The 26,655-nt window shown below is 38.7% G+C and overlaps 3 protein-coding genes and 1 long non-coding RNA gene across 7 annotated transcripts in view; 2 read left to right on the forward strand and 2 right to left on the reverse strand.

The window, feature by feature from the left end:
- Positions 1–4,025, reverse strand: part of trappc10 (trafficking protein particle complex subunit 10) — a 32,801-nt gene extending 28,776 nt beyond the window's left edge. The window contains 2 exon segments of the mRNA XM_082155322.1: positions 2,072–2,153; positions 3,860–4,025. Coding sequence (XP_082011448.1) covers positions 2,072–2,153; positions 3,860–3,920 — 143 coding nt within the window. The 5' untranslated portion in view covers positions 3,921–4,025.
- Positions 4,026–4,810: 785 nt separating this feature from the next.
- On the forward strand, positions 4,811–17,743 carry srsf11 (serine and arginine rich splicing factor 11). Of its 4 annotated transcripts, XM_082155864.1 has the most exons (14): positions 4,812–5,111; positions 6,623–6,756; positions 8,700–8,809; positions 10,476–10,565; positions 10,646–10,695; positions 11,162–11,295; positions 11,840–11,921; positions 12,004–12,117; positions 13,347–13,436; positions 13,740–13,775; positions 14,568–14,660; positions 14,753–14,930; positions 15,610–15,645; positions 16,887–17,743. In XM_082155864.1, exons 1-14 carry the CDS (start codon positions 4,990–4,992, stop codon positions 17,079–17,081), a joined length of 1,464 nt encoding a protein of 487 aa, XP_082011990.1. In that variant the 5' UTR covers positions 4,812–4,989; the 3' UTR covers positions 17,082–17,743. The 4 variants fall into 4 exon arrangements, with proteins under 4 accessions (XP_082011992.1, XP_082011993.1, XP_082011990.1 ...); XM_082155866.1 differs by lacking the exon at positions 15,610–15,645 and having other exon boundaries at positions 4,811–5,111; XM_082155865.1 differs by lacking the exon at positions 13,740–13,775.
- LOC309488024 lies at positions 6,788–7,882 on the forward strand. The gene is made up of 2 exons (XR_014201964.1): positions 6,788–7,551; positions 7,779–7,882. It is a non-coding gene; the product is annotated as an uncharacterized lncRNA (long non-coding RNA).
- A 920-nt stretch (positions 17,744–18,663) lies between the features above and the next one.
- ankrd13c (ankyrin repeat domain 13C) overlaps positions 18,664–26,655 on the reverse strand; it is a 39,638-nt gene continuing 31,646 nt past the window's right edge. The window contains exons 10-13 of the mRNA XM_082155900.1: positions 21,919–21,998; positions 21,716–21,814; positions 21,535–21,635; positions 18,664–19,988 (exon numbers count right to left, since the gene is read on the reverse strand). Coding sequence (XP_082012026.1) covers positions 19,858–19,988; positions 21,535–21,635; positions 21,716–21,814; positions 21,919–21,998 — 411 coding nt within the window. The 3' untranslated portion in view covers positions 18,664–19,857. The remainder of the gene's footprint in view (positions 19,989–21,534; positions 21,636–21,715; positions 21,815–21,918; positions 21,999–26,655) is intronic.

The raw sequence follows: 26,655 nt of genomic DNA on the forward strand, positions 1-26,655 counted from the left end.
CGTGTCTGTGTGAGTGCAAACTGTTGAAGCTCCGCCCCCTGTGCCGGGAGCAGCAGCTCATTTGCATTTAAAGGAACAGACACAAAATAATGCGTTTTTGCTCACCCTAAAAAATTGACAGCTTTAACATGCTATATAAAAATATCTGTGGGGTATTTTGAGCTAAAACTTCACATACACACTCTGGGGACATCAGAGACTTATTTTACATCTTGTGAAAAGGGCATTATACCACCCCTTTAATCAATCCCTTCTAAATGCATTTCTTCTGAACATAACATGAAATCACTTGAGTCAAATGACAGATATAAAGACATATTGAGACAGTTCCAGATCTGGTTCTTTCAGGCTGACGGTCTAAACAGGAAGACCTTGATGACTGGATTTCCGTCATTCCTTCCAGTTCTGAAAGATCATGTGACAGAAATCACTTCCCTATTCCAGAGGCTACACAACAGAACGGCATCTCATCACACCACAGCTGAATATGATGTGGAAACGGCTTGAACTGAACAACTAAAGACATAAATAATGGGAGATCACAGCTGAGGAGATCCGACATTAACATGAGGATAAAGTCTCAAGAGAAGAAAGAAAATACTCTTTTGTGACTCTTAAATCTGATATCCTCTCTTCTCATCATATCTGATGTGTGAGGGCTGGTTCACACAGAGCGTGCTTTCAACGAAGCTCATGGAAAAACATGTTCAGTGTAACAAACACATAAATTCTAAGAGCTTTTCTCCAAACCTCCAAAAAAAAAAAATGTTAAGAGGTTGGATTCAGATTCTTAAAGGGATGGTTCGGAGTAAAATCAACCTAGGCTCCTTTGCACCATGACCTCAAATTGTCTTGTGAATGGGAGTGCTTGGGGCACGACAGTGATTAGGGATGGGACGGTATGAAAATTTCATATCACGAAAATAGTGACCAAAATTATCGTGATTATCAATATTATCACGGTTTTGTTAAAACGAGATGAAAGTGTTCAAAAATAACTGATGCTCACACTGAAAACATTTCAACAAGTTTTATACTTGAAAATCAACAAACAACAAATAAAACAAGCAGCTCTGTACACTTTTTTAAGCAAGATTATATTCTGTGGCATTTCCTTCCTTATAATGACCGTCGTCAATAGCAACGCATTATAACACAGCGCACATGTATCACAACGGACGCGCGCTCTCGTTTCATTCAAATACATCTTGCCGCCTTGCGTTTCCGTTTTCGATTGTATTGAAAATGAAATCAGAGTTGATTTATTGTTTACTGAGTTTGATCATATTTTTGTGATCATGTAAGATTTAAAACATTCCTTCTCCTTCCGCCATTCCTTCTCGAATAAAAAAACAACAACATTGCGCGCCGCGCCTGCGTCAGCCTGTTGCTGGCTGGACAGGGTTTACAGAGATTTATTAAAATAGCGATAATCAAACACGGTTTTAATGATAATTCAATACTAATAATACTAATCGTCAGTACATTTTAACGTGGTTTATAGTGAAACCGGTAATCGTCCCATCCCTAACAGTGATAGCATCAAAATCGCTATTTTTAAAACACTAAGAAGGCTCGACACAACATGAAACTTTGCTCGAAGCATCACCAGGGGCTCTACACATGAACTTTGTATCAGACAGCCAAATCGTGATGAAAATCGCACAGCGTGCACCCGGCTTACGGCATGAAGATATTAACATATTAACATTAACAATCATGATTTTTTTTGCTGGTTTTTTTGCTGCTTGTGAAAAGCGCTGTGCAAAACAATAGGATCCTCAAATCATTTAGTGCGCTTAAGCCCCGCCCCTTCAAGATCACGCTCATTTGCATACAGGTTTGAGTGCCACGCCCACAACTCAACATCCAATCAACAACCGATGCACAGAACCAAACCCCACCTAACACTGATTCTTTTTGATAATCTGTTAAACTCGAATGTGCATCACAAGATGAAAGATCTGATGCCAGTCCTGTTCCATGTGGAGCATATATAGAAATATGGATAGAGCATAACCCTATATAATAAAACATCAGCTGTGCAGTGAGAGATTATGCCGTATCTCACCTCCTCCACTCCATGGGTTCTCTGGGCAGCTGTTGGGTCAGTGAGCTGTACAGGGCCGTGAACAGGTTCTGATCGCCCGCACCTGCTCAACACACACACACACACACACACATCATGTTTGTCACTTATATTTCACTGTGAAACCGCTAACAAAAATCTACAGTGCTGCATTCTTTACTCATACATGTTTGTTAAAGGTCATGTATCATTTAAAGGTGCAGTACGCAATTTCAGAGAAACACTGTTTTTTGAAATCACAAAAACATACACGCCCCTATAGAGAGCCTAAGTCCCTCCCCTTCCGGTGGACCACCATGGGACCTTATTTTGGAAAAATATTGTAAAAATATAGTCAATGGCGAGAGACAACAAATATTTTGATCTCGTTTGAATTGTGCCCTGAATTACACATATGATGTTTGTCAATTTTAAAGTCAAGAAAGTCGCAGTTTGATGTAAAACTGTTGAAAATACGTAATTACAAAGACTACAAACCCAAAAGGCGCACATGTGACGTCATACCTTTTCTCTCAATGAATGAAGCTAACTTTACTGAAGCTAACGTCTGTCATTGTTTCTATAGTCTTACGTTATAATGGTAACGTTACGCCGTCATGCCTGAGTGTTTTGTACCAGACTGCACACATACGGACACAGTGCGAGACGAGAGATGGAGTTCATTGAGCGATTTTCACATAAAACTAAATGTTTCTCTTCTGTTTTATGACAAACTGCGACTTTCTTGACTTTCATAATTATCTTTTAAATTGACAAACATCATATGTGTAATTCAGGGCACAGTTCAGACGGAATAAAAAGATAAGTTGTCTCTCGCCATTGACTACCATACATATTTTTTCAGAAATAAGGTCCCATGAGCCGGAAGCGGAGGGGAGGGACTTAGGCTCTCTATAGCCCCGCCCCCAAAGTCACAAACACGCTTGTGCAACATAGGCCCCTCCCTCTTAGTGAGTTGACACACCCCTTCATGCTGATTGGCTACAAGTGTGATTTGGTGCTCTGTCCAACAGCGTTTCTAGGAAATCGCTTTACTGCCCCTTTCATATTCATAGTTAATACAATTATAAGCATAAAAAAACATTTCAGTTACTTGAAATAAAAACAAACGTTCCCTGAAATAAAATATAAACATTTAAAGCATGTTATTTCAGCTAGTTGTTAATTGTCTTAGTTAATTTTAGTTGATGTACTTAAATATATAAAACTGAAACAGTTTATTGTTTAAATAAATAAATAACAATTCACACACATCAGCTGTGACTGATATTCACTACTGTTTCCGTATCAGGTATCAGAAGATAGTACTGTGGTACTTTGACATATATACTTAATGTAGCCGATATTTACAGGTAGATATTTGCCAATCTAGACATTTGTCATAATTATATTCATGTTTAGGAAACTCAGTAGTAGGCAGCCAATAAAATTAGTTTGGGCTGAAAACATTAACAAATGAAACACCAAATAATACTGTGATAAAGTGACTGTATTTGAAGGCATCAGGACGAATGATTTTGATTTAAACCGATTCGCTAAAAACATAATTCAAACCGATTCATGAATAAGAACCGATTCAGAGGAACGACTCGTTCGGTTTCACATGCAATGTCCCGCTGAAAGCAATGTACAACTCATAATCTTTTTTTTTAAATCCCTGATATTTCCAAGCTGACAGGAGGAATGTTATGAATCAGATGTCAGTGTGAACCATCACAACAACGCTGCAGTCGAGCTGACAGTATTATGAGGGTTATAACATCCACTCACAGGTCACTATGGGTTTGTTCTCCATCGTGTAGATGATGGGCTTCTCCTCATGGGTCTCCATGGGTTCCGTTCATCAGCATCAGAGTAATCGATCACATTCAACACCGCTGATGTATCGATGAGGCCCCTTCGGTCTCCATTTCCTATCTGCTGACACTGAGTGACGACTTCCGGCCCGCGTCACGGCCATACAGGAAGTCCACCACAAAAGACTTTTACACTAGAAAATGTGAACGATAGTTACAACATTGGCTTCTTTTTGTATATAAAAAAAATGATATTCCCAAAGGATTCCACCCTAAATAAGCCTGTACTCCATTCATTATTTATTTTTGTTTATGGTCATGTATCATTTAATACACATCAGGTTTTTATAGTTAGCATAATGGCATTAAAAAAACGTACAAAAATGAGAAAAAAGCATAAGGTTGCTAAAACTTTTATTAAACTTTAAATGAAAACGGAAAATATATTTTTAAAAATTGAAATATAAACAAAAACTATAGTAGTGATACTAACTCATACAAGAGGTTGCTTTTGTTACATGATGTAATTTATATGTCCATATGTCTTGTCAGGTAATACAAATCATACAAAGAAAAAATACATGAATTTATCGGTTTAAGTTTAGAGTTTGTGTGAGGGAAAATATAACAAAGTAACTTTCATTAATCCCATGATTACAGGCCAGATTTTAGAAAACAGAATAAACTGTAATGTCAAATTAAGTCAATGTAATTATATTATTTATTTATAAATAAATATCATAATAATTTGGTGTTATTAATTTACTTTCATGTTTATTTTTATTTTGTAAATTTTTCTATGGTCCCCAGGTTGAAACCATAGACTGTAAAAAATAGGTTGAAACCCAAATGAGGATGTATTTTGAAAACCTTTATTTTGAAATCTGCCACAGAAGCCGCCATGTTCTTATGAGCGCGCGCTTCACAGGTCACGCCGCAGCACGAGCGCCATTACAGGTCCCGCAGTCATGCGCGCGTGAGGCAGAAGGCCGCGAGACGATTGATAAAGAATCCATTGAGGCGAAATCGAGTAAAATCGCGTTTCTTCCGCACGGATTTAAATGTCTTTCGATTGACGTTCACCATCATCAGATCGGAGCCATAATGACGTCCAGCACCAATGTGATCCAGGTGACGAACGTGTCGCCGAGCAGCACCGCGGAGCAGATGCGAACCCTGTTCGGCTTCATCGGAACCATCGACGAGCTCAAACTCTTTCCACCAGAGTGAGTAGAAATGTGTTATAAATCACTCCGTGTTCAATATAAAGTACATTTTATACACGTGTACGGCAGTTCGGATGTATAACAATTCCATATTGTTGTCTATTCAACCCGATTATGTGCAAATTATACATATTCATAGGCACAAAACAACCACAGTTTAGCTCGATCTATTCAATCTAAGCGCACAAACTACTAGCAGCTACACAAATTCATCCGTTAAGTTTAACCGGTTAAACAGGTCATAGCTTGCTCATTTGTTTCAATAATATCGTTCGTTTATCTCCAGCTTGTCGACGTGTGAGCGTCAGCCCTCGTTATAATGATTTCTAATGATTAAAACAATAAAAACAGATTCATATTTTACAGTTTGGGTGCAATTTATACATTAGTGGCGCTTTCTTGCATAAAGGGGCCGTGACGTCACGCACGTTTATCTGCGTTTGTGCGTCATTACGTAAGCACGTTTCCGCCACATTATCCTGCTTTGGTAAATGTTAGTTATAACAATGTAATGTTATATTAAAGTCGAAATTATGGCATACTAATGAACCATAATGATATAATGAAGTCGACAAGAAAGTTTAAATTGACATACTAAGGAGCATTTCACACAGAACTGCACTACTTTTCCGGTGTTTTTCAATGTAAACGCGCGTGTTTTTGCGCTCAAGTTAATACATAAAAAAAATAAAAAAAATGTATAATGCATTTCTAGACCATGATATTTTAGCCATAATGTGTTCTGTGTGAACCGGCCCTAAAATGAGAAATTATGATTATTTTTATCTTAATGCGGTGGAAATGGGCTTCCATAGACACGCGCACTAAATTACATGCACTGCGTTTGAAATCGCATACTGAGTAGATACTACTCTTGACCATTAAAAAAAAGTACTTTCTGTATAGTATAGTATAAATATGGGTAGTATGAATGAGGTTCAGGCGAACTACATCCGCCATTTTGTTAGTCACATGACCTACCAGCGTCAGTTGCGCCTCTTCACCCACCATTCATAAATCCTCTCCTGTGGCCTCATGGGATAGAAAGGTGTCCATCGAATACACACTTCAGAATCCCGCCGGAAGTAGTAAGTCATCCGGGGACGTTCAGTTGACCAGAGAAGTATTCCTGTATCGGACGCCACAACCACAGCTCATTTCTAGGCGTCGAACTACATTTCGACTCAGTAAATGTTGATTTCACTGCTCAGGCAGGCAGAATGCAGGGTTCTCCAGTAGCTAACTTCTGTTCTGTGCTTTTGTTGTTTTTCACCCATCGAAAAACATCTGGCGTCATCATATCTGCAGCGAAGGTAGGCCGCTGGTGGATCTGCTCTGAAGCCGGCAGATCTAAAACTGAGCCGGATATCTTGGATCTTTATGACATGCCGTAGATGATGATGATTTTGCTCGAAACATGATGAATATTTCTCTGCGGTGTTTGAAAAACTGCAGGAGGTGTGTGATCAAGTGTGTGTACATCTTGCAAAAGCATCTATATTTTCTTTCAGTGATTCTCCCTTGCCTGTGACTTCACGTGTATGTTTTGTAAAGTTCCACGAGCCGGAATCAGTCGGAGTTTCCCAGCATCTGACCAACACGGTCTTCGTGGACAGAGCGCTGATCGTCGTCCCCTTCGCAGAAGGTTTGTGCCGTTCATGTTCACTTTCAGACACGTGATCGACCCCTTCACAGTGTAGACGGCGGCGGCGGCATTAGTGCAGTGAGTCCCAGCGGCCGTCGCTCAAACCTCAACGTTAGACGTACGTGTGATTGTACGGTGCCGTTCGAAAGTTTGGGATCGGTAAGATTTTATGTTTCTGAGAGAGTCTCTTCTGCTCAGCAAGGCTGCATTTATTTGGTTGAAAATACAAAAAACGGTAATATTGTGAAATATCGTTTCAATTTAATTTAATTCTTTGAATATAAAAGTAAAAAAATCTGCATTAATCACATAAACATAGTCTTGGTGAGCATGAGAGACTTCTTTTAAAAACATGAATAATTATTCCCGATCCCAAACTTTTGCACGGCAGTGTATATTTCAGAAATATCAATGAGATGGTTGGGAATGAACCCCCCTTGAATGGCAGGAGCTCATGTTTTAACTCATTGCCTTTCCCAGTTTAGTTTCATTTTTTTTGTTAAACTTTTCTCTTTGTCATTTGTGTGTGTGATTTTTATAGTGAACAAGGCAATTGCAGAGCCGGCAGATGTCTGAGTGTGACCCTGTAGACAAATAAAAGCGGCCAGCCCACGTGTTTCCCTGCTGTAAACTATAATCCTCTCTCTCTTGTGTCTCCAACTGAATTCACTCGAGTTCACAGACAAAAGATCGATCGATCTATTCATGCAAAGCACAAATGTTTAGGCTCAAATCCTTGTTGGTTTCTACATTTCTGATTGAACTGCATGCTAATCAGACACGAGATAATCTACGGTAAGACGAGATGTAGCGCATTTCTGCATGAGTGTTTATGCACACATATATGCACACTATCAGATATAATGATAGGGCTTTCCTGTCCGTGTTATGATATTAGTCCAACCTCCCTTTTTGAGTAAGAAACAGTCTGAGAATGTTCTTTTGTTCCTCTCCACATGACTGAAAAAGGCCTGAGACGCTTTTTAACGGTCGTTTCTGTTTTTTGTTGTTGTGTTTTCCAGTTCTTTTCCCTGGTTCTGCAAGTCCTGTAAACCAGGCCCAGCAGAAAATGCCACCCAACAGTTTTGTCTTCTGCAGCTTGTCCTGTTTCTCTCTCTCTCTCTCTCTCTCTCTCTCTCTCTCATCTCTCTCTCTCTCTCTCTCTCTCGTGTGTGTGTGTAAGTGATGATTGAATTGTTTGAAGTGAGATATGAATTTCAGAGGCGCTCGCCCAATGGACTCCATGCACTCACTAGACATTCATTTGTCATTTAACTCTAGATATTTTTTTATTTTTTGTAGCATTTGACAGTCTGTAGTTGAGTTTAAAATGGGCTTTTGCTGGAAGACGTCTTTTTTTATAATAATAATGTGTCTCAATCCAGCACACACATTCATTAGATAGACGAGTTTAGATGTGCTTGAAAAGGTAAAGGCAGTTTTAGCTCTCAAATAACCAGCAAAAGCCCCCCTAAACAAATGTTATTTGCATTAGTCATGGTAAGTCACACCATCAGTGGATTAATAAACTTGTCATTTGATGCTGACACCCAAATCATAAACTCTGTTTTGTCTATCTTGATGTCTCTGTGTGCTTTATAGCGAAGCAGCCGACCTGAGTCGCTTGTTCATTATACAACTTATGAAACTTGAGAGCACATCCCAGTGGAGATCCGGCTGTGCTTGCTTACATTTGGTTCATGACTTAAAAAATCAAGTTCAGGTGATAACATCTTGGCAGTGTGTCTAGTGTCATTTCCTTTTTTGTAGTATTGTGCACTTCATGCTTTTTGTTAAGGGACCTCATGTGTTAGCTTCCTCTGAAAAAGCGAGTACTGATGTCAGTGCAAATATAGACTTGGAAAAAAAAGGGGTCTGTTTGTTTGTGTGTGTGTGGTGCGAGAGCCGTGGCGTGGTTTAACTGTGGCGTTTCTGTCCTACAGGAGTGATTCCTGACGAGTCCAAGGCTCTGTCACTGCTCGCTCCAGCCAATGCCGTCGCAGGATTACTGCCAGGAGGCGGACTCCTCCCGACGCCCAATCCCGTCACATCTGTGAGTGTGCTCAATTTAACCATCATAGAGTGAAATTGTAGCATTTTTAATCTTGCCAATTTACACATTCAAACTATTTTAAACACAGAAGAGGTGAAAATCGAGACTCACACGCGCGTTATCTGTGCGCAGAGAGAGAGAGGCGTGTTTCAGACAGCACTCGAACACCGAATTGATTGCCCTTTTGCATTTCCTTGGCCTTGAACGGACACATACACACAAAATTATGTCTAAATGCTCGTCTCTGCTGCACAATAGGGGTGGAACGGATCGCAGTGGATCCGTGACCTGTACGAATCGGTTTGGCACGCATGTGATTCACGGATTAACTGCTAAATTTAACCATCATAAAGTGAAAGTTAATAATTTCGCTTTGTTTTGTCTTGCCAATTTACATTCAAACTATTTTAAACGCAGAAGAAGAGGCGAAAATCGGGACTCGCATGTTATCTGTAGAGATAGAGAGTCAGAAAGCGCTCGAACACCGCATTGATTCCTTTTTCGCGTTTAATCAACGTGTGACATCACTGGTATCACTAGTGGTTTTTTTTAAATCGCTAATTTAAAGGCAAAAGTCAAATTTGCAATCCGCCCCCGAATTGGTGCTAATTTGAAAGTGAAACTAAAATGCACTCGTAGCACGGGGCCACGGGTGTGGTGCTCTGTTCTGCCTGTAGACAAATGGCGCATTTTAGTTTCACTTTCAAACTAGTACCAATTCGGCGATGGATTGCTTGAATGGGGAGTTCATTAGCCTATTATTCTTAATGAAAAACAATGAACAGTACAATGACAAATTTGCTTAAGCGCTTTTACACTTCGCTTTGACACCAAATATTCCTCCATCTTGTCAGTCAGTTCATCACTTGTGATGAATGGAATTGGACTCCTGTTGCTGATCTGTAGTTAGAGAATAGTGTCTGTTCTCTAATTGAACTTAATGATTTTATAAATTAATAATAATAATAAAATCGGCAGTGGGTGGAGGTGGGCAAGTGATGTAACCGGTGTTGCTTATGAACAGTCAACGCCAACTATCGTAGCAAGCCTAACGCCCAATGGAAACGCGTCAATTTCGCAATAACTCCCATTTAGCTTAAAGTTTACGCTCGCATGAGGAGGTTTTTCAGGCAATTCAAAAAAGGAATATTTTGCAAAACTGCAGTGGAAACCGTTTTTGTGCATTTACAGTCAGCTGACGTAGATGGCGCGGTATGTTTAGACACAAGACGAGACGGAGTTCTTTATTAAACTCATAAAAGACAAAAGTATTACAGGAATACTGGATTCTAAACCTCAAAGAAATGCCACAATCAAGAGCTTGAAGCAGAAATGAGGGAGAAACACCCAGAAACTCCTCATATGTGCCGCTCTCAGGTATAAGAGTCTCTCCTTGCCATTAATGCTTGGAAAACACGCCTACATCTCCTTCCATTAATAATAATAATGACTAGTGCGGTGACTGGGATATATATAAACCTACTAACATCCGTTGTCATGATTTTTGGAATGACTTATGAGAGGAGAAAAATGACGTTTTAGTCACAACATTTCGCAATAGTTTATCGACATTTAGAGGAAAAAAAACACGTCTGTAATGGAAACGTGTCTAATGTAACGAGACGATCGCCCTCTTTGGACAATAATGATGTTGATGTTTTGCCAGATTGGTGGTGTTTCTCTTGGCGGTCTTGGAGGGCCGAACTTGGACCCCATGGCAGCTCTTGCAATGGCGGCGCCCAACATAAACCCTCAGGTTTGACATCTTTCAGCTCCTTCAACAACAGACCAGATATGCTTCACTCTTTCACTAATCTGTTGTGTTTTTCTTCTTAGACTTTGTCGGCTGAGCAGCTTATGAAGCTTATGGCATCCATAGACCCCAAGTAAGTCCATCAGTATCATCTAGGGCCGTATGAAAGCAGATTGGTTTTATTCTGGATTCCCCCCCCGGTTTGACAGACAAAGCTTAATGCACTAAAATGCATGTTTGAACTGAAAGCAACTTGCACTGATATATCCTAAAATATATCAGTGTCACTGTTTTGTCTTAAGATGAACACCAGAAATGTTTATAAAAGCTACTTAAATGTCCTAATTAAGGATTAATCTAAGCCCTGTCTGTGAAACTAATCCTTAATTTTTTATTTTAATGGTTAGATTAAATTTAAATAGTAATCTGAAAAGCATGTCCGAATTATTGTATTCCTGAAACGGACTACAGAATATTTTTGTCACAATTTCTTCAAATGAAACCAAACTTTTATTTTGGCTGGTTGTGTCCTGTCATGGGGCTCTACTGGTCTAATTGAGGTTCAGTGTGTTCTCATCGGTACATTACTGTGATTGCAGGCTGAACCCTCTCGCCGCTGGGCTGAATCTGACCCCGGGACTGAAGGCGGACGCCTCCAATAAAGAGATCGAAGAAGCCATGAAGAGAGTGAGAGAGGCACAGTCTCTGATCTCCGCCGCAATCGAGCCTGGAAGTGAGTGGACAGACACTAGAGCAACTCTATATACAAACACACATTTACTCAGACATCTTCAACATTTCTCACATTATCACAGTTTATTCACTATAGTTTAGAAAATGGTAATATAATATGAGAAGAACTCTGTTAGACTGTCTCGCAGAGGAATTATGTTGAATATCTGTCAGCTGTTAAAATTAGCTACACAATTAGATAATACCAGTTTAGCTCAACCAATCACCAAGCAATGCTTCATTTTGTTCAGTCTGTAAAAAGAGCATTAGCAATTAAAGACAAAACACTTCAGCAAAACATGATCAGGTCAAAGTGTCGGAATCATTTTAAGTCCCAAATTGTTACTGGTAGTCACTGTATGAAGAATTTTTGGGTGTAATATGTCACAGTTTACTTTATTTTGCTCTCCTCACTTACATAAATGAACTATAGCGTCCTGCACACACTAGTAAAAAATATAAAATTATATCTGGTGTCTGAATAATTCGTTTTGACTATTTTAGTTTTAAATGAGGGCGCTGTGCTAAAGCGTTTGTTTCTTCAGGTAAAAAGGATGATAAACGCAAGCGCTCGAGATCCAGGTCCAGATCCAGACGCAGGAGGTCCCGGTCCCGCTCCAGACACAGGTTCGTGAAGACGCTTTAATCTGCAGTTTAAGCTGATATTCATATCCAGTCCTGGGCTGATTTGAATGTGTTGTGTCCGTAGGCGCTCTAAGAGTCATTCTAGACGAAGGTCTCGGTCCAGGAGTAGGAGGAGGTCAAAGAGCCCGAGGAGGAGGAGGACCGATTCACGAGATCGCAGCAGACGCTCCAGGTCCAGGTGAGTTCGTCATCGGGTCAAACTAGGGCTGCGACTCAATTCGCCTACTTCAACTGCGCCCTAAAAGTATTTACTCTTTGGGACACACTATCACGTCATAAAATTGCGTCTTTAACGGTTGCTCTGTCGCATCTTCTCACAGTAAACTGACCTGTCAATCATTTCGTCAAAGATAAAATCCTCCACATTTAATTTCCTACTGTATCAGAGAAATGCAGAAGTGTGTTGATCTGCAGTCGCGGGCCTTTCATGCGGAGACTCTCCACATATTAGGCTAATACATAATGTATTTAAAAGTTAATGGCCAAATGGATCTTTATAAAAGTCCACGTTATTACAGATGAAATATGACACAGATAACAATAAATACATATTTTTTTTCTATCAGGTTAAACTTTGATTAGTCACTCAAAACTTTCATCTAAACCTCTCGCGGTCGGTCACACATCCGCCGTGTTTTGTAGTTTAACACTTTTTACTCGTGTTTGTAGTTCCTCCTCCAAAGCGCAATGGGTTGTGGGTAATATTAGCTGTTATAGTGAGCACGGATCCACACTTCGAAAATCCACCAGAAATAGTAGATCATCCGTGGACTTCTGGCACACTCTCTTCAACATACTATGCTTTGGGACACACTTATTCCAATCTCACACTGTTTAGGATGGATAGTGTGAACATTGAGACGATGGTATCGATTCAAGTGATTCGATTTCGATTCGCAAGCTCTCGATTCGACTCAATGAATAGATTTAATACAAATCCTATATAAAAAAAGAACAGTGAACATAAGTTTACAAGTGGTTAATTAATAAAAAGAAATTAAGAGCCACAAACCTGTATATTAAACTCTTATTATTTTAGGTACATTAAAACAGAACCCAACTCTATATTTCAAATGCATACAATGAATAGACAGGATTTTGATGCAAGATGAAAAACTGATGCTGATAATTGGGAAAAGTCAGAAGAGTCGCACGCCTTGATCAAACAGGATCAGGTTATTTTATGTTTAAGATAAAACACACATTAAATCTCACAGCATTAGTGTAACATGAAGCCTATGAGCAGTGGAGGAACACTAATACTGGCTTTTGGGTGATAGAGAAATAAATATGAAAAAATAATCGATTCGTGGCCTTTGAGATTTGATTTTGATTCGACCACATTTTAGTGGTGCGACGCTAGTGGTCCATTTCCTCAAAGATGTTTGTGTTTTGTTTTTGATGTAGAGATCGGAGGAAGGAGGAAAAGATCCGAAAACGTTCAAAAACTCCACCGAAAAGCTACAGCAGTGCCAGACGGTCCCGCAGCACCAGCCGGTGAGTGTACAGCCCAACCACATTATGATTTTTTTTTTTTTTTTTTTTTTTTTTTTTTTTTAATGGTTATTACATTTTAGTAATCAAAAACCCCCAGTTTTGATGCATCCAAATCATCTCAAATTTAATTTTTATTACTGGAATCTGCATTTTCACATAGCGGAAAAAAGTCCTGTTGAGTTTATTCAACCTTTTTTCACAAGTACATCTTGTGAAACTATGTGCATAAAAACGGAGAAGTTTTTCCTGTGCGTTTTCTGCATACAGATGATAATGTTGTCAATACGATCCCCACTCATACAGGTCCATGAAAACGCCTAAAAACCGGGATCTTACAAGGTATTTAATATACTCAATACTTAGGAAATTTAAGTCCTGGAAAACCCTTGAAAACAGCCATTTATAAATGTATGAAGTACTTATTAATTATTAAAAGAAAATATATGGGAAATTTATTGTTAATTTTATTGATAAAAAAACAAACTTTTCTCACACAATTAAAGATGCAGTCCGTCTGATATAGTTATTTCCCATGGCTATGAGCGTGATATTGCTCCTATAAATATTCAAGAATATGATACATCTTTCATTCAAGTCAATCATATATTAATGGGAAAAAAAATTCAGTTTGAATAATTAAAGCGATATCTTTGTCATAGTATCCCTTCAGTGTTTAGTTACCGCAGTCACTGCATCTGCTGCACTTTATTTGTACCATTTTGTTGGTTTATTTTAATCCATTTACCTTTTTTAGAATTTAAAAGATAAGATATTGTTTGATAAATGAGATCTCTGATTGTAGTGCTTGGGAATTTGATTTTACAGTATCTGTACGAACCCTGTATTCTGCTGCCAAGCCAGTAGATGGCGATGTCGTTTTGTAAAGAGATATTACACACCTATAGACTTAACACGTAACAGGCATGTGCATGACGTAACCCTTTCTCACAGATTTGCGTTTTTGTAGTTTACGGTGTCATTTAATAAAAAAAAATGTGCACTTTGAAATCTGTTGTCGTGTAAATGAATAGCTAAAACGCATAAAAAGGTGTTGATAAAGTGCACCCCAAATTACTGTGGTCTACATCAGGTCAGAGCTCCTCTTGATCCAGCAAATGTTTCTCTCTCCAGCAAACGGCACAGGAGAAGTCGCAGCGTGACTCGATCACCAAAGAAGTCTCGATCTCCCAAGAGAAAACTGTCCCGCTCCCCGTCTCCTCGCAGGTAATACACACACACACACACACACACACACACACACACACGTCTCCTTCCTCAGACCCACCTTAACCCCAAAAACCACATGTTTCTCTCAGACACAAGAAAGAGAAAAAGAAGGATAAGGACCGCGAGAGAGACCGTGACCGAGACAGGAAAGACGATCGGGAAAGGACTCGTGAAAAAAGGGAACGTTCCACCAGCAAGAAGAGCAAAGACAAAGACAAGGACCGGGATCGAGACCGGAAGTCTGACAGTGAGAAGGGAGATGTGAAGGTACGATTAATGTTGATCAGCCGTGACGTCATTCTGTTTTAGAAACGGTTTCTATTTCTGCCACGTCACGGCTTGAGCAACAAAATACAAAGTATGACCATCAATCCTCATTTACTGATTATATGCTATATTTCATGTTAAAAGAATTGGTGACACTTTACAATAAGGATCATTCGTTAACATTAGTTGATGTATTAACGAACATGAACTAACAATGAGCAACACATATGTTACACTATTTATTAATCTTTGTTAATGTTAGTTAATAAAAATCCAGCTGTTCATTGTTTGTTCATGTTAGTTCACAGTGCATTAACTAATACAACCTTTGATAATAATGTTTTAGTACATTTTGAAATTAATATTAATAAATGCTTAAGTATTGTTCATTTTTAGTTCATGTTAACTAATGAACCGTATTGTAAAGTGTTACCAAAGAATTTCATGTGAGTTTAATTATGATTTTGTGTGATATTTATAGCCACACTTGGGGCTTGTGTACACCTGGTCATTTCATCTGATTTGTTAAAACGGTTTCGTTTACACTTGCCCACATAAATGTGTCTCCGCAAAACGGATATAAATCCGATCTTCAATTCCCACGCTATATGCAAATTTAACGAAGTTTACGTCAGCGAAAGCAACAGATATGAGCTGTTTTTTTGTTTTTTATCATCAGCTAAATTCAATAGGAGAGAGAGCGGCATCAGCACCGGTAAGAACATTTAGTCTCACTACTTTTAATGAAGAAGATGATTGTGTGTTAAGCGTCTGCGACTTGCTTTGTTTTATTAGCAGCAGTTTGCGCGTTGGCTTGCTAAATGCGTGTTGCGGTAGCGCCGTAATATCTGGCTATAATGTGTCCTATAGCCTATAACACGCTCTCACGTGTTTGTTTTTTTTCCTAACATTTTGGGAGGAGTAAAATGTACATATGGGGTTTCAACAACCAGATGCGTTCACACTTGTGCAGTTTCGTCTGGAACGTGTCTCAGACCTCCTCCTGATGTGGTTTGAGGGATCGGATTTAAATCCGTGTCAGAAGTGTTTCGTAGGGCATTTACACCTGATCTTGAAAATAAATTATAGGAAATTAGGTATTCTATATTGAATTGTTTGTCTCTCGGTGTGTATTTTTAATGTTAAAATGGTGTAATATGTATGAATTTATATACTTATCCATTTTGATGCGAGTGCAGTACATTTGCATACAAGCTCCGCCCACATGCTGTTCTGATTGGCTGTTTTTTCCGCATCTGGTATAGACAAATTGCTTGTCGCTGGACTCTTGCCACATGGCATCTGATTAGGATGGTTAAATTTCTATTTTGTTAAAGTTCCCCTGTAGTCGATAATTTTATCCCTTAACTCGTCTTTAATCACCAAATTTACATATTTAAAAGTTTTTTTCTTTAAGAATTTCTTCATGTCTTAAAATATCTTGAATGTAACTCGACACCCTTGCCTCATTTAGTATGTGTGGTTCTATGAATATGCAAATGAGCCCCGCCTCCACTCAGCTCAGAGATTCACTGGTTGACGATCACACATTGATCTGATTGGTTACAAGGTAGTTTGTGACGTCAGAAACACCTGCGATTTCAAAGCGTTTTTGAGACTGTCTTTGGTTCACTGCAGTTTTAAGGAGGAAATACTCAGCAATGGTGTCGACTTATGAACTTACACATGGTTTGTCTTAAAGCGTATTAAAAACACCACATAGACGTATAGAAGCCGGACGTATACAAACAGGGTCAGAGTTTGCAGATTCTACCCGACCTAAAAAGCTCTATGACGAGGCATATTAAAAATGCAGATAAATATCGTAGATGCGTTAACAGTGCAAGGCTTGTTGCGACTCTTTCCATTGTCGATTGCAATACCCGTTTCAACCACTAGCTGTCCACATTACAATCTGCACCTTTTAAAACTGCTTCTGAATTCTGTATACCGCAGGTGACCAGGGATTACGACGAGGAAGAGCAGGGCTACGATAGCGAGCATGAAGAAGAGCGAGAGAGAAACTCAGACGCCGCTTCATCGCCGCAGGTCAAAGAGCCTCAAGTAGACAGTGCCGATGACGCGGGTCGTGGCGAGTCGGACGGAAACAGCGAAGACCAGCGAGACGAAGACATGGACATGAGCGACTGAACCAGCCCTTTCCCACTGATCAGTGTTTGAGATGTATTGTTAAATAGAGTTTAGATGGAGGAAAGCTCGTCCTTAGATCAGTCTGAAAACTTTCCCCTCTGAACTCGCTCATTCCCTTTTTTTTTTCTTTTTTTTTAACTCTGCATCCTCAGAATCTGCTGTATTTACTGGTACATGCTCGTCTTAAAATGTTCTCTCCGATTTTATTGCTGTTTCTTTCGTCATGGATGATGTGGAACGGTGTTATACTGTAAATTTAGTGTAGAAAGTCGATTTCTCCCTGAAGAATACAACCATTCGCTGTGTCTGTTTGCAGTTTCTATTTAAAGCAATTACCCTCTGATTAAAAGTGCTTGGATAACATTGTCAAGCAGTGTTTTTCTTTTTCTTTTCTTTCTTCTTTTTAATGATATTGCATTCGTTTTTTTATAGTTAGCCTCAGTTAGGTGGAAGGTGTTTGTCTTTTTAAAGTTGCAGAACGTTTGTGAAACCACGTAAACTGGATTACTTTCTCTCGCAGGTCTTTCGACAGTCCAGCTGTATCTGCTGCGATGTGTTTATCTGTAGTGAACACTGTCATCATAGACTGTAGTTTGCTAAGAAACTGATTTATCTGTACGGTTTGCAATGTTACAAAAATAAAACTTCATAAAAAATAAAAATATTGGCTCCTATTTTCTCCGTTGCTAGGCATGTTAAGAAGAAATTATACACTCACCTTTGAGGCTTGATTCCCGTTGTATCCAAAATGTTTTTGAAGGTCTTTTGTCTGCTTTCAATTTGTCATGAGCAACATTTTTGCGGATATTCATGCGCACGCACTCCAATCTAATGGCGCGAAAAATTCTGAGGTAACGTTACGACTTTTTCACACATTATATTAACGTAATAACACAAGCCTGGTTTAGTCAAATGCAAAAAGTTAACGCTACTTATATTTAAAAGAATTCAACAATAATATGAATCAAAAGTAACGTGACTCAAAGCTAACAAGAGTTCTATACTTTTACCTGAAAATTGCCTTTAAGCTTTAGCTACGAAAAAAATTGTCCAATACAATATACATAACATTCGGCACAGCAGAACCATATTAAAGTAATATTTATACTTAAGTTCTCTGAGGCGTACGAGTGGAATAATCAGCGGTCTGAACAGCATTTGTATAAATTCGTGGAATATCTTCCCGCTGAACGCTGCGATTGACCAATCAGAATCAAGTATTCTGAATATTTCCGCTGATATGTTTTAAGAACTACGTCGAGAATTTTTTTTGAACCAGTTTTTAAATTTACTTCAATCTTCAGTTAATATTTCATAAGCTCATTTCTAAAACGACAGCATTTACTTTGAAGAACAATTAAATGTGGATACTTAAAAGTGAACCAGCAGCATTTTGACACAGTATAGGCCCTACCCATAGTTTAGATATACAATTCTCTGTAACGTTACCTTTATTCACCTGGGTTAGATGTTTACATCTTTAAAACACCACCCTTGCCACCCCTCACGAGTTTAAATATCATCTAAGTCATCAATATTTTGCTAATAAAACAGTTTGACCAAAACAAGTCCTCACACGAGATTGATACGTGGACATTTTATTAATTACAATTTGTCATGTAAAAGTCCAGCAGGTTCATACAAGGTTCCTGCTGTACATCAAGGAGTTCAATGCATCTGGGAGAAAATCTGAGTACTGAAGACAAAGCAAATCTAAAGACATAAAGCAAATCTAAAAACAATGAAAACAAACACAGGGAAAGAAGCTGGTATTAAAAATAAAAAAGGAATACAGCAAAACACAAGAGTTTTCCACACTAGCCAGTAGTGGGTCATGGAAGTGTAACTTGCAGCTTGTTTCCATTCTTAAGAGGAAAAAAAACGAAACACAAGAAACATAAAAATATTTTTTTCCAATGGGATTTTGCTGGTGCAAACATGATAGGAGTTCCTTTTCCCTCGGCACACAGCAAAAACATATAAAACACTCCAGTAAGATGTCGTTGCCGTCACAGTAATATCTCAATAAACGTACTCGTCAGTTATACATGTCAATTATACTACATTGGAAAACATTTTTAAATTTTAATTATTTACATCCATCTATCAAGGTGAAAAAGTGAGACCAAACCGACGGGATGCAGCGGCTGAAAGTTCCCGTCCATCGGAACGTTCCTGCTACATTTTCATCCGGCTCTGTACGTCGTTCCTCCCGGTTCAGGAACACTAGTTATTATTAGGATGTGAGAAAGCAAAGTGAAGGAGAAAGTGACAAGCCCATTTCCCATAATGCAACAGAAACACAAAAGGACAAGCTGGTATTTACACTGTAGAAATGACATATACATTGTGTTCGGTGACAAACAATTCAAATCATGTACACACACACACACACACACACGCTTCTTTCCTAAATATACACGTTTCCTTTAAGTGAAGTATACAAGTTTGTAACAGTTGTACAAAGATATATATATATGAAAACGCGGCTTATGTAATAATTTATAATGCCATATTTCCTGCCAGTTACAGTGATGTGAAGTGTTTCTAGCGTATCGTATGTCCTGAGCTCCACAACTCTGCGCTTCTTCCTCGTGAAACTCAGTTTTATCATGTAGTGCAGCTGCGAACGAGGAACCCGTTTTCCTTCAGCACGATCCCTTTGTGTCCGTGTTTACAAGTGTTTTCTACATGAAACTCGTTGGTCTCCATCCGCAAACGTCTCGGGAGATGGGAGGAGGTGGAGACGGGGGTCGACGGGGTAAGTTGGGCCAGCTCAGAGGTCTGGGAAACGGCTGGGATCCTCTTTGTATTCGCTGGGAATCGTGAAAATGGACTGGTTGAACTCGTCGTAACGGAACTCCTGAAAGGTCACTGTGGCTGTGATGGTGGGGAAAACCGGGATGTCTGCGGGACGGGAATCAAATCAACATCATCATCATCGTAACATAACGCAGTGAGTTGGAATTAGTGCAGTCAAATCGATTAAGTAAGGGTTAATGCCCGACGAGGTGTCCATTGTCAGGTATTAATGGACGACGGCGAGGCGTGAACCGTCCGACGCGCAACCGTTGCCTCCGCCGAAGTCCATTAATACCTGACAATGGACACCTCGAAGGGCATTAACCCGGTTATACCATGGTCACTTGCCAAATAACAAATTTTTAAAACATTAGTTTATATTTTAATTAGTTTTACAATCGAAATCTAAAGTTTTTACAAACAATAACTTGGTTTCCCTGGTTACGCCTGACGGTTTATTTAGCAACCGGAGATATTTATAGTCCGCTCAGCTCGTAGAACCCTTCAGTTTACTGCCTGTTGCTATGGTTACTCACAGCTGATGTAGAAGCCTTCAGTTTACTGCCTGTTGCTATGGTTACTCACAGCTGATGTAGCCAGCGCATTTATTTATTAATTTCGAACGGTAAACAGTCAGTTTCACCAGAACTCCTTTACTAGGTGTCCTCTATCACTTTTTAATGGACACCCTGCAGCCAATCAGAATCGAGTATTCACCCAGACCATGGTATAATCGTGATTAATCGCATCTAACATAAAAGTTTGGAAATGTATATTATATATTATATATATATATATATATATATATATATATATATATATATATATATATGTGATAAACTTTTGTCCATTTCATAAAAAGATGCCATTAAATAAGTATTTAAAATATACTGTCTCTACATTAATTTGGAGATTAACAGTGAAATTATTACATTATAAAATATGTAAAAAACTAAAACTTTTGTTTTTAATTGCGCTTAAATCGTGATTAATCACAGAAAAAATGTGTGATTAATCTAGTTAATTTTTTTATTGACTGAAAGCACTATATATATGTATATACACACACACTATATAAAAGCCAAACACTCTGTTACTGTAATCTCCTATTATCACTGTAAAGCTGCTTTGAAATGATCTATATTGTTAAAGCGCTGTATAGATGAAGGAGACTTGACTTTACACTGCCGTTCAAAAGTTTTGGATCGGGATGATTTTTTATGTTTTTTAAAAGTCTCTTATGCTCACCGTTTATTTGATCAAAAATACAACAAAAAACTGTAATATTGTGAAAAATTATTACAATTTAAAATAACTGTTTCTATTTGAACATTTTAATATGTAATTTATATCCTGTGATCAAAGCTGAATTTTCAGCATCATTACTCCAGTCTTCAGTGTCACATGATCCTTCACAAATCACTCTAATATGATAATAAATGTTTCTTGAGCAGCAAATCGTCAGTGTTGAATTCATTAAACACTATAACGTTCGAAAGTTTGGGGTCAGTACGTTTTTTTTGGGGGGGGGGGGGGAAAGAAATGAAAGAAATGAATACTTTACTTCATCGAGGACACATTAAATTGATCAAAAGTGTGAGTAAAGACATTTATAATGTAATAAAAGAATATGATAAATGTGTCTGTTTACCTAATTTGACAGGAAATCCAGGTGGGAGTTTCATCTGAACAAATTCTCTGAGTTTATTAAAGTGCTTGAAGGGTGCGATGACCTCCAGAACATTTAACAGCCTGTAAAACAAGAGGAATGAGACGTGATCATCAGTGAACATGCGGACGTCGACGGGAGTGAGTGAGCGCGGGACACTTACGACTCGATGCCCAGAGGGAAGTCTTGACTCATGGCCACCGTCGCCTTGAAGTTCTTCTTGCTCTCTTTACACACAAGCTCTCGGCCGAGATGAGGAGCCCTGCGGAACCACAGAACACCGGAGATTGTCATGTGGACTCGTGCACTTTCTGTAAAGCTGCTGTGAAATTATGTGTGTTGTGAAAACGCTCATATCTGACGTACTTTCCCGTCTCAGCGGTGATGTATTCCTCCCAGGAGATTGTGTTCGGAGACGGAGCGGTCAGCGACTGACGCCTCGTGGGCTATCAGGACACAGAGAGAGAAGACATTATTAAACTAACTTTAAAGAGGGCCTTGTTATGCTTTTTACAGTTTTAACTTTCTTTAATGTTGTTGTTCGATCATGATAAAGCACCAGTTCTCCTTGTAAGACTGAAAATACTGGTTGAGGCCTGATTTATGGGACAAAAGGGCCCTGCTGGCTGATTAACATTTGACCTCCCCCAATACAGCCTTTCTTCCTCTCAGAAACTAGGAACTCACCCAAGAACATGGTTTAATGTGAATATTCAACATTGACTGTTATGCTTTTGGTGTCATTTGAAATGTCTCAAAGTGAGTGGTACAGATATCTCATATCCAGATAGATAAAATAAAAGGAAATAAGGTTTATAGAAGTTCATAGGAAACTGGTTTAGAGATAATGCCAGATAAGGCAACCCCCCTTCTGTGGGATAGAAGCCATTTGAGGGTGGTCTCACCCCATCACCCTTCTTACCTGGTCAGAGGATAAAGGAAGGTGTTCTGGCTCTCTCTGTCTCTTCTTCTTGGCTGGACGTGGAATTGGATAGGTGGTTTCTCTCTCTCCCTCTCTCTCTCTCTCTCTCTCTCTCTCTATCTCTATCTCTATCTCAGGTACAAGCTGGGTAAGATTCTTTGGTGTAACCAATGTATAACCATGTTCTAGATATTTGAATTGATTGTGGAATTGATCTCTGATATCTGAAATATTAAATTGCTACAATGTGATTATTCCAACTGGGTTTGACATTGTTTATTTAATGGTTAAAAGGAATAGTCAAACATTTGCTCACTTTTAGTGAGACACAGATATTATTAAAACCTTTCATTTATGGAGTCAGATGAATTAACGAGTGAGTACATGATTAATGTATTGCAAATTTAACCAACCAATACTTTGCATGAGTGAGGACAGAACGCGTGACAACCTTCCCCGTGTATTGGCGAACCGGAGATTGGGCCAATATAGCGGGCCTTACAAAATGGTGACCTCGGACGTGATCTCAAAACAGATCAAAACAGTTTCACGAGAAATGTCCTTTTCAGCAAGTATTTGGGATTTTAAAATCAACAAGAGGTTTGAACATCTTCTCTTTCTTCCGCCGCGATGGTAAGTAAACTTTTTTCTGCCCTTTATAGAAGTGTTGAAGAAATGTTTGCATTGTTTACGGGTCGGAATTAAAGCCCTTTGTTTAGAACGTGATGCGGCAGCCAGATGAAGAATGAAAACCCTTGTGCATTAGATTCTAAAGATCTCCTTTTTTTGCCTAAGCAACAAGAAACGAAATCTAAAGTGAGAATAGCATCTTCCAAATAATGAATAATCGATGAAGAGCTAAAAAAGTAAAGACTAAAAGTTTTAAAATCAGGCGCATGTTTTCCGGCCATTGTTGAAACCAGCAACACGTGAAAAGAATGAGCAAACTAACAGAAAACAGAGAAAGAAAAATCTAAGTTTGTAAAAGATCGGAAAACACGTGATTTTATAAATAAAAAGGCAGATCGATGCATTGTTTATGAAAAGAAAATTTGGAGAAAACAGGATGATATGATTTACAAGCTAAAACTCAAATATCAAGGCTAATGCTAAGTGCTATTGTCAATGCTAACCCATGCTGTGCCCAAGGCTAATGCTAAAGGCTAAAGCCATGCTGCGTCCAAACGCTTAAACCATGTTTTGTCTCACTGGCTGACTGGTAGGCCCAAAAGCCACATTGAAAACATTAATATCCTATACTAAACCTAAACTAATCTTGACAAACTCTATATTCCATTAAAATCTTAAACTTTGACACAGATGGAATTAAATTAAGTAATTCAATTTAATTTGGCTTATTTAAGTTCCTCTGAGAAGTAAACCCCTAAAGTATTTGATATGCTGGGATGGAGATAGATCTTTTTTAGAAAGAAGACTATCTAGTCAAAAATCTGGGAAAATTAACTGTAAGCCCATTATTGTGAAATCATGTGTACTGATCATGTCCTGTTTACATTATGGGCCGAAAAGGTTCAGCCTACACTGTACAAACTCAGTAGAAAAGGTCTTAACGTGGATGAAATTTTCACTTGGTGGAAAACAGTGGGTAGTAAACAGAAGAAATCAAAACATGGTGAAATAATTGAGGCTTTAAACTTCATAAGTTATAAACGGCTAAATGAGTTAACAAAATTTCTATCTTCGCTTATGGATGCTAAATGTGAAGAAGTGCATTCTAAAAATGCAGAGGCACAAAAGTCTGAGGAAAAGATTCAAGATCTTCAAACACAGCTAGATAAATTACTAGCTGAGCTGTTAGCCCTGACTAAAAAGTGTAAAAATCACAAAGACACCATTGCAGATCTTAAGGCTAAGCTAAATGCTAAAAGCAAGTCTCCCAACAAGCTTAACAGCGATTGGGCTAAAAATGTACACTTCTTAGATGAGGCAGCCTGCTCTAATAATCTAGTATCTTTTCAGACAGATGAAGCATGTGATGAAGTTATGAAAAGAGTGCCTGTTTCTGCCCTTAAGGTGATACGGCACCCAAACGGTACAGAGTCAACCATTCGGCGTCCTTTAACAGTAACTGAATGTAGCTTGTTTAAAGCAGAGATCGGACCATTCCCTTTGAAAGGGCCATTCGAACCATGGTGGAGACACATTGTTAGTCTAAAACATGCATTTCAGCTCGAACCAAAAGATATTTGGCAAATTGTTATCAGCTCAATTCCAGATGTTCTAAACTATAAGATACCACAGGTTTTGATGACAGGCACCATTGTGCAGTCAATACATCAAAATGAGCCTGAGAGCGAAATCTTGAATAGACTAAAACAATGCCTTCGCGAGCTGCGTGGTTGTAGTCCTGTTGGATGGGAATTGATTTTCAATCGGAAACAGAGTACTGAAGAATCGTTTCAGACATATGCAGAAAATATGTTTGAACTTTTTGAGGAGTATTCTGGAATTGAGGGTGTTAACCACAACAATGTAATTGTCCTTGAATTCCTGCTTACAAATGCAGGGCCGCGTGTACAGCAATCACTCATGTGTGGTGCTTCTCCAGCACAAAACACATTCGAAGGTATTGTTAGTTGGGCAACAAGAATTGAGACACGAAAACAAATGCATGGTGAGGTAGCTGTGTTAGAATGTCATGAAGATCCTCCATCTGCAGGACAATTCAGAAAGCCACACTGTGGCAAACTGAACAGATTCTGTAATTCCTGTCACAAAACAGGCCATACAGAGGAAAAGTGTTGGTCACTGGGCAGAGGCAGACCTCCACCCTATTTCATAAAACGCAGACAATCACAATCTAATGACAAAAACCAGCACTCTGCAAGTAACCAAAGCTCAAATGCATCTAAAACTCTTACTGACCTAACAACTTTGGACGCTCAAGGCCTTCAGCTATTAGCGTCATTTGCTAGTCGGGTAGCAGCCCAATAGCAAATAGCTTAAATGTTTAACATCTAAATTCATTGAACCTGTCTGCATTTTCAAATTTGAAATTGTGCTTAACACATCGTGCCCTACACATCGTGCACATAGAACACAATTTGGTTGTTTGTGCTACAACATGCACATAGGCTAATTTAAAGTTTATTCTTTAAACACAGGATTACTTTACTGTAAGTGTAGTTGAAACACTTAGGCAAAGGTGATATAGATGTTGTATTCTATTGTTTTGCTGTGGGTGTATTTGGAACACTTAGGTAAAAGGTTGTAGATGTTGTATTCTAGGCCATGTGTCCTGTGTAAACTGAAGTAAACGCGTGTGTCTGTGCTGAATTTGATGGCTATAATGTGATTCACAATGAATTTGAAAATCAGAAACAGCGAACACATCTCATATTTAAGGCTTCAGAGAACTAAATATTTTTATGTTTGAATGTATTCTGAATTACTCTGAGATTTGTTTTTTCCAAAATAGATTAACGGATTCGTATGTTTCCACAAGATTGTGTCAGAGATTGGCGACGGGACGGCTAATAGCTGATATCAGGAAGTGTGCGGGCGACTTGGATGAGAGGATGGGTTAGTCCGACTAGGATCAGCTTTACGCTGGTTGATTAACCTAGCTTGGACGCTTCCGATGACTTCTGTTCTAATTTAATAGTTTTGGAAAATGGTTGAATTAAGTTCCTGAAGGGCATCCAAGGGGGCTATTGTATATATCTTTGGTTGTTGCGCGTGTACGGCAAAATCCCTAGATATTTAGCCAACTGCCTCAGCTTCTGATCTTCGGGGCTGACCACTTGTGTCGTGCATCCTTGGGAAGGACTGCAAAGCGATATAGTTTTCCTTATCTATAAATGGAAAAATATAAAGTAAGAGTAAATAGAAAAATCAAACGTTATAATGGCCATTTAAAAAGACTAAATGAGAAGAAAAGGTACTTGAAACCTAGCAAAGGGAAAAAGAAAAACAGCGAATGTACATCTTATCAGCCCTGAGCCAAAAGGCCTTTTAATATTCAAATGTATTGACATGAGAACCAGTAGAGATTTGACCACGCGTTAAGTTGTTCCAGAGACTCTTCAGAGACCGAAAACAATATAATTTGACTTGTATTGTTAAAGAATATAATTATATTATAACTTGAATTATAATAAACATTATATTACACTCGCCGAGCAGGACAATAATTGGAGAAGTGTGACTTTCGTCATTAA

This window comes from Leuciscus leuciscus (assembly GCF_965113295.1).
Source record: "Leuciscus leuciscus genome assembly, chromosome: 23".
Taxonomy (NCBI): Eukaryota; Metazoa; Chordata; class Actinopteri; order Cypriniformes; family Leuciscidae; genus Leuciscus; species Leuciscus leuciscus.

Bases quoted from the DNA above. Each gene is read 5' to 3' on its own strand.
- srsf11 (XM_082155864.1), top strand. From the start codon at position 4,990: ATGACGTCCAGCACCAATGTGATCCAGGTGACGAACGTGTCGCCGAGC. The intron at 14,661-14,752 runs GTAATACACACA...TGTTTCTCTCAG, and splicing joins CGCTCCCCGTCTCCTCGCAG to ACACAAGAAAGAGAAAAAGA. The intron at 15,646-16,886 runs GTAAGAACATTT...TGTATACCGCAG, and splicing joins AGAGAGCGGCATCAGCACCG to GTGACCAGGGATTACGACGA.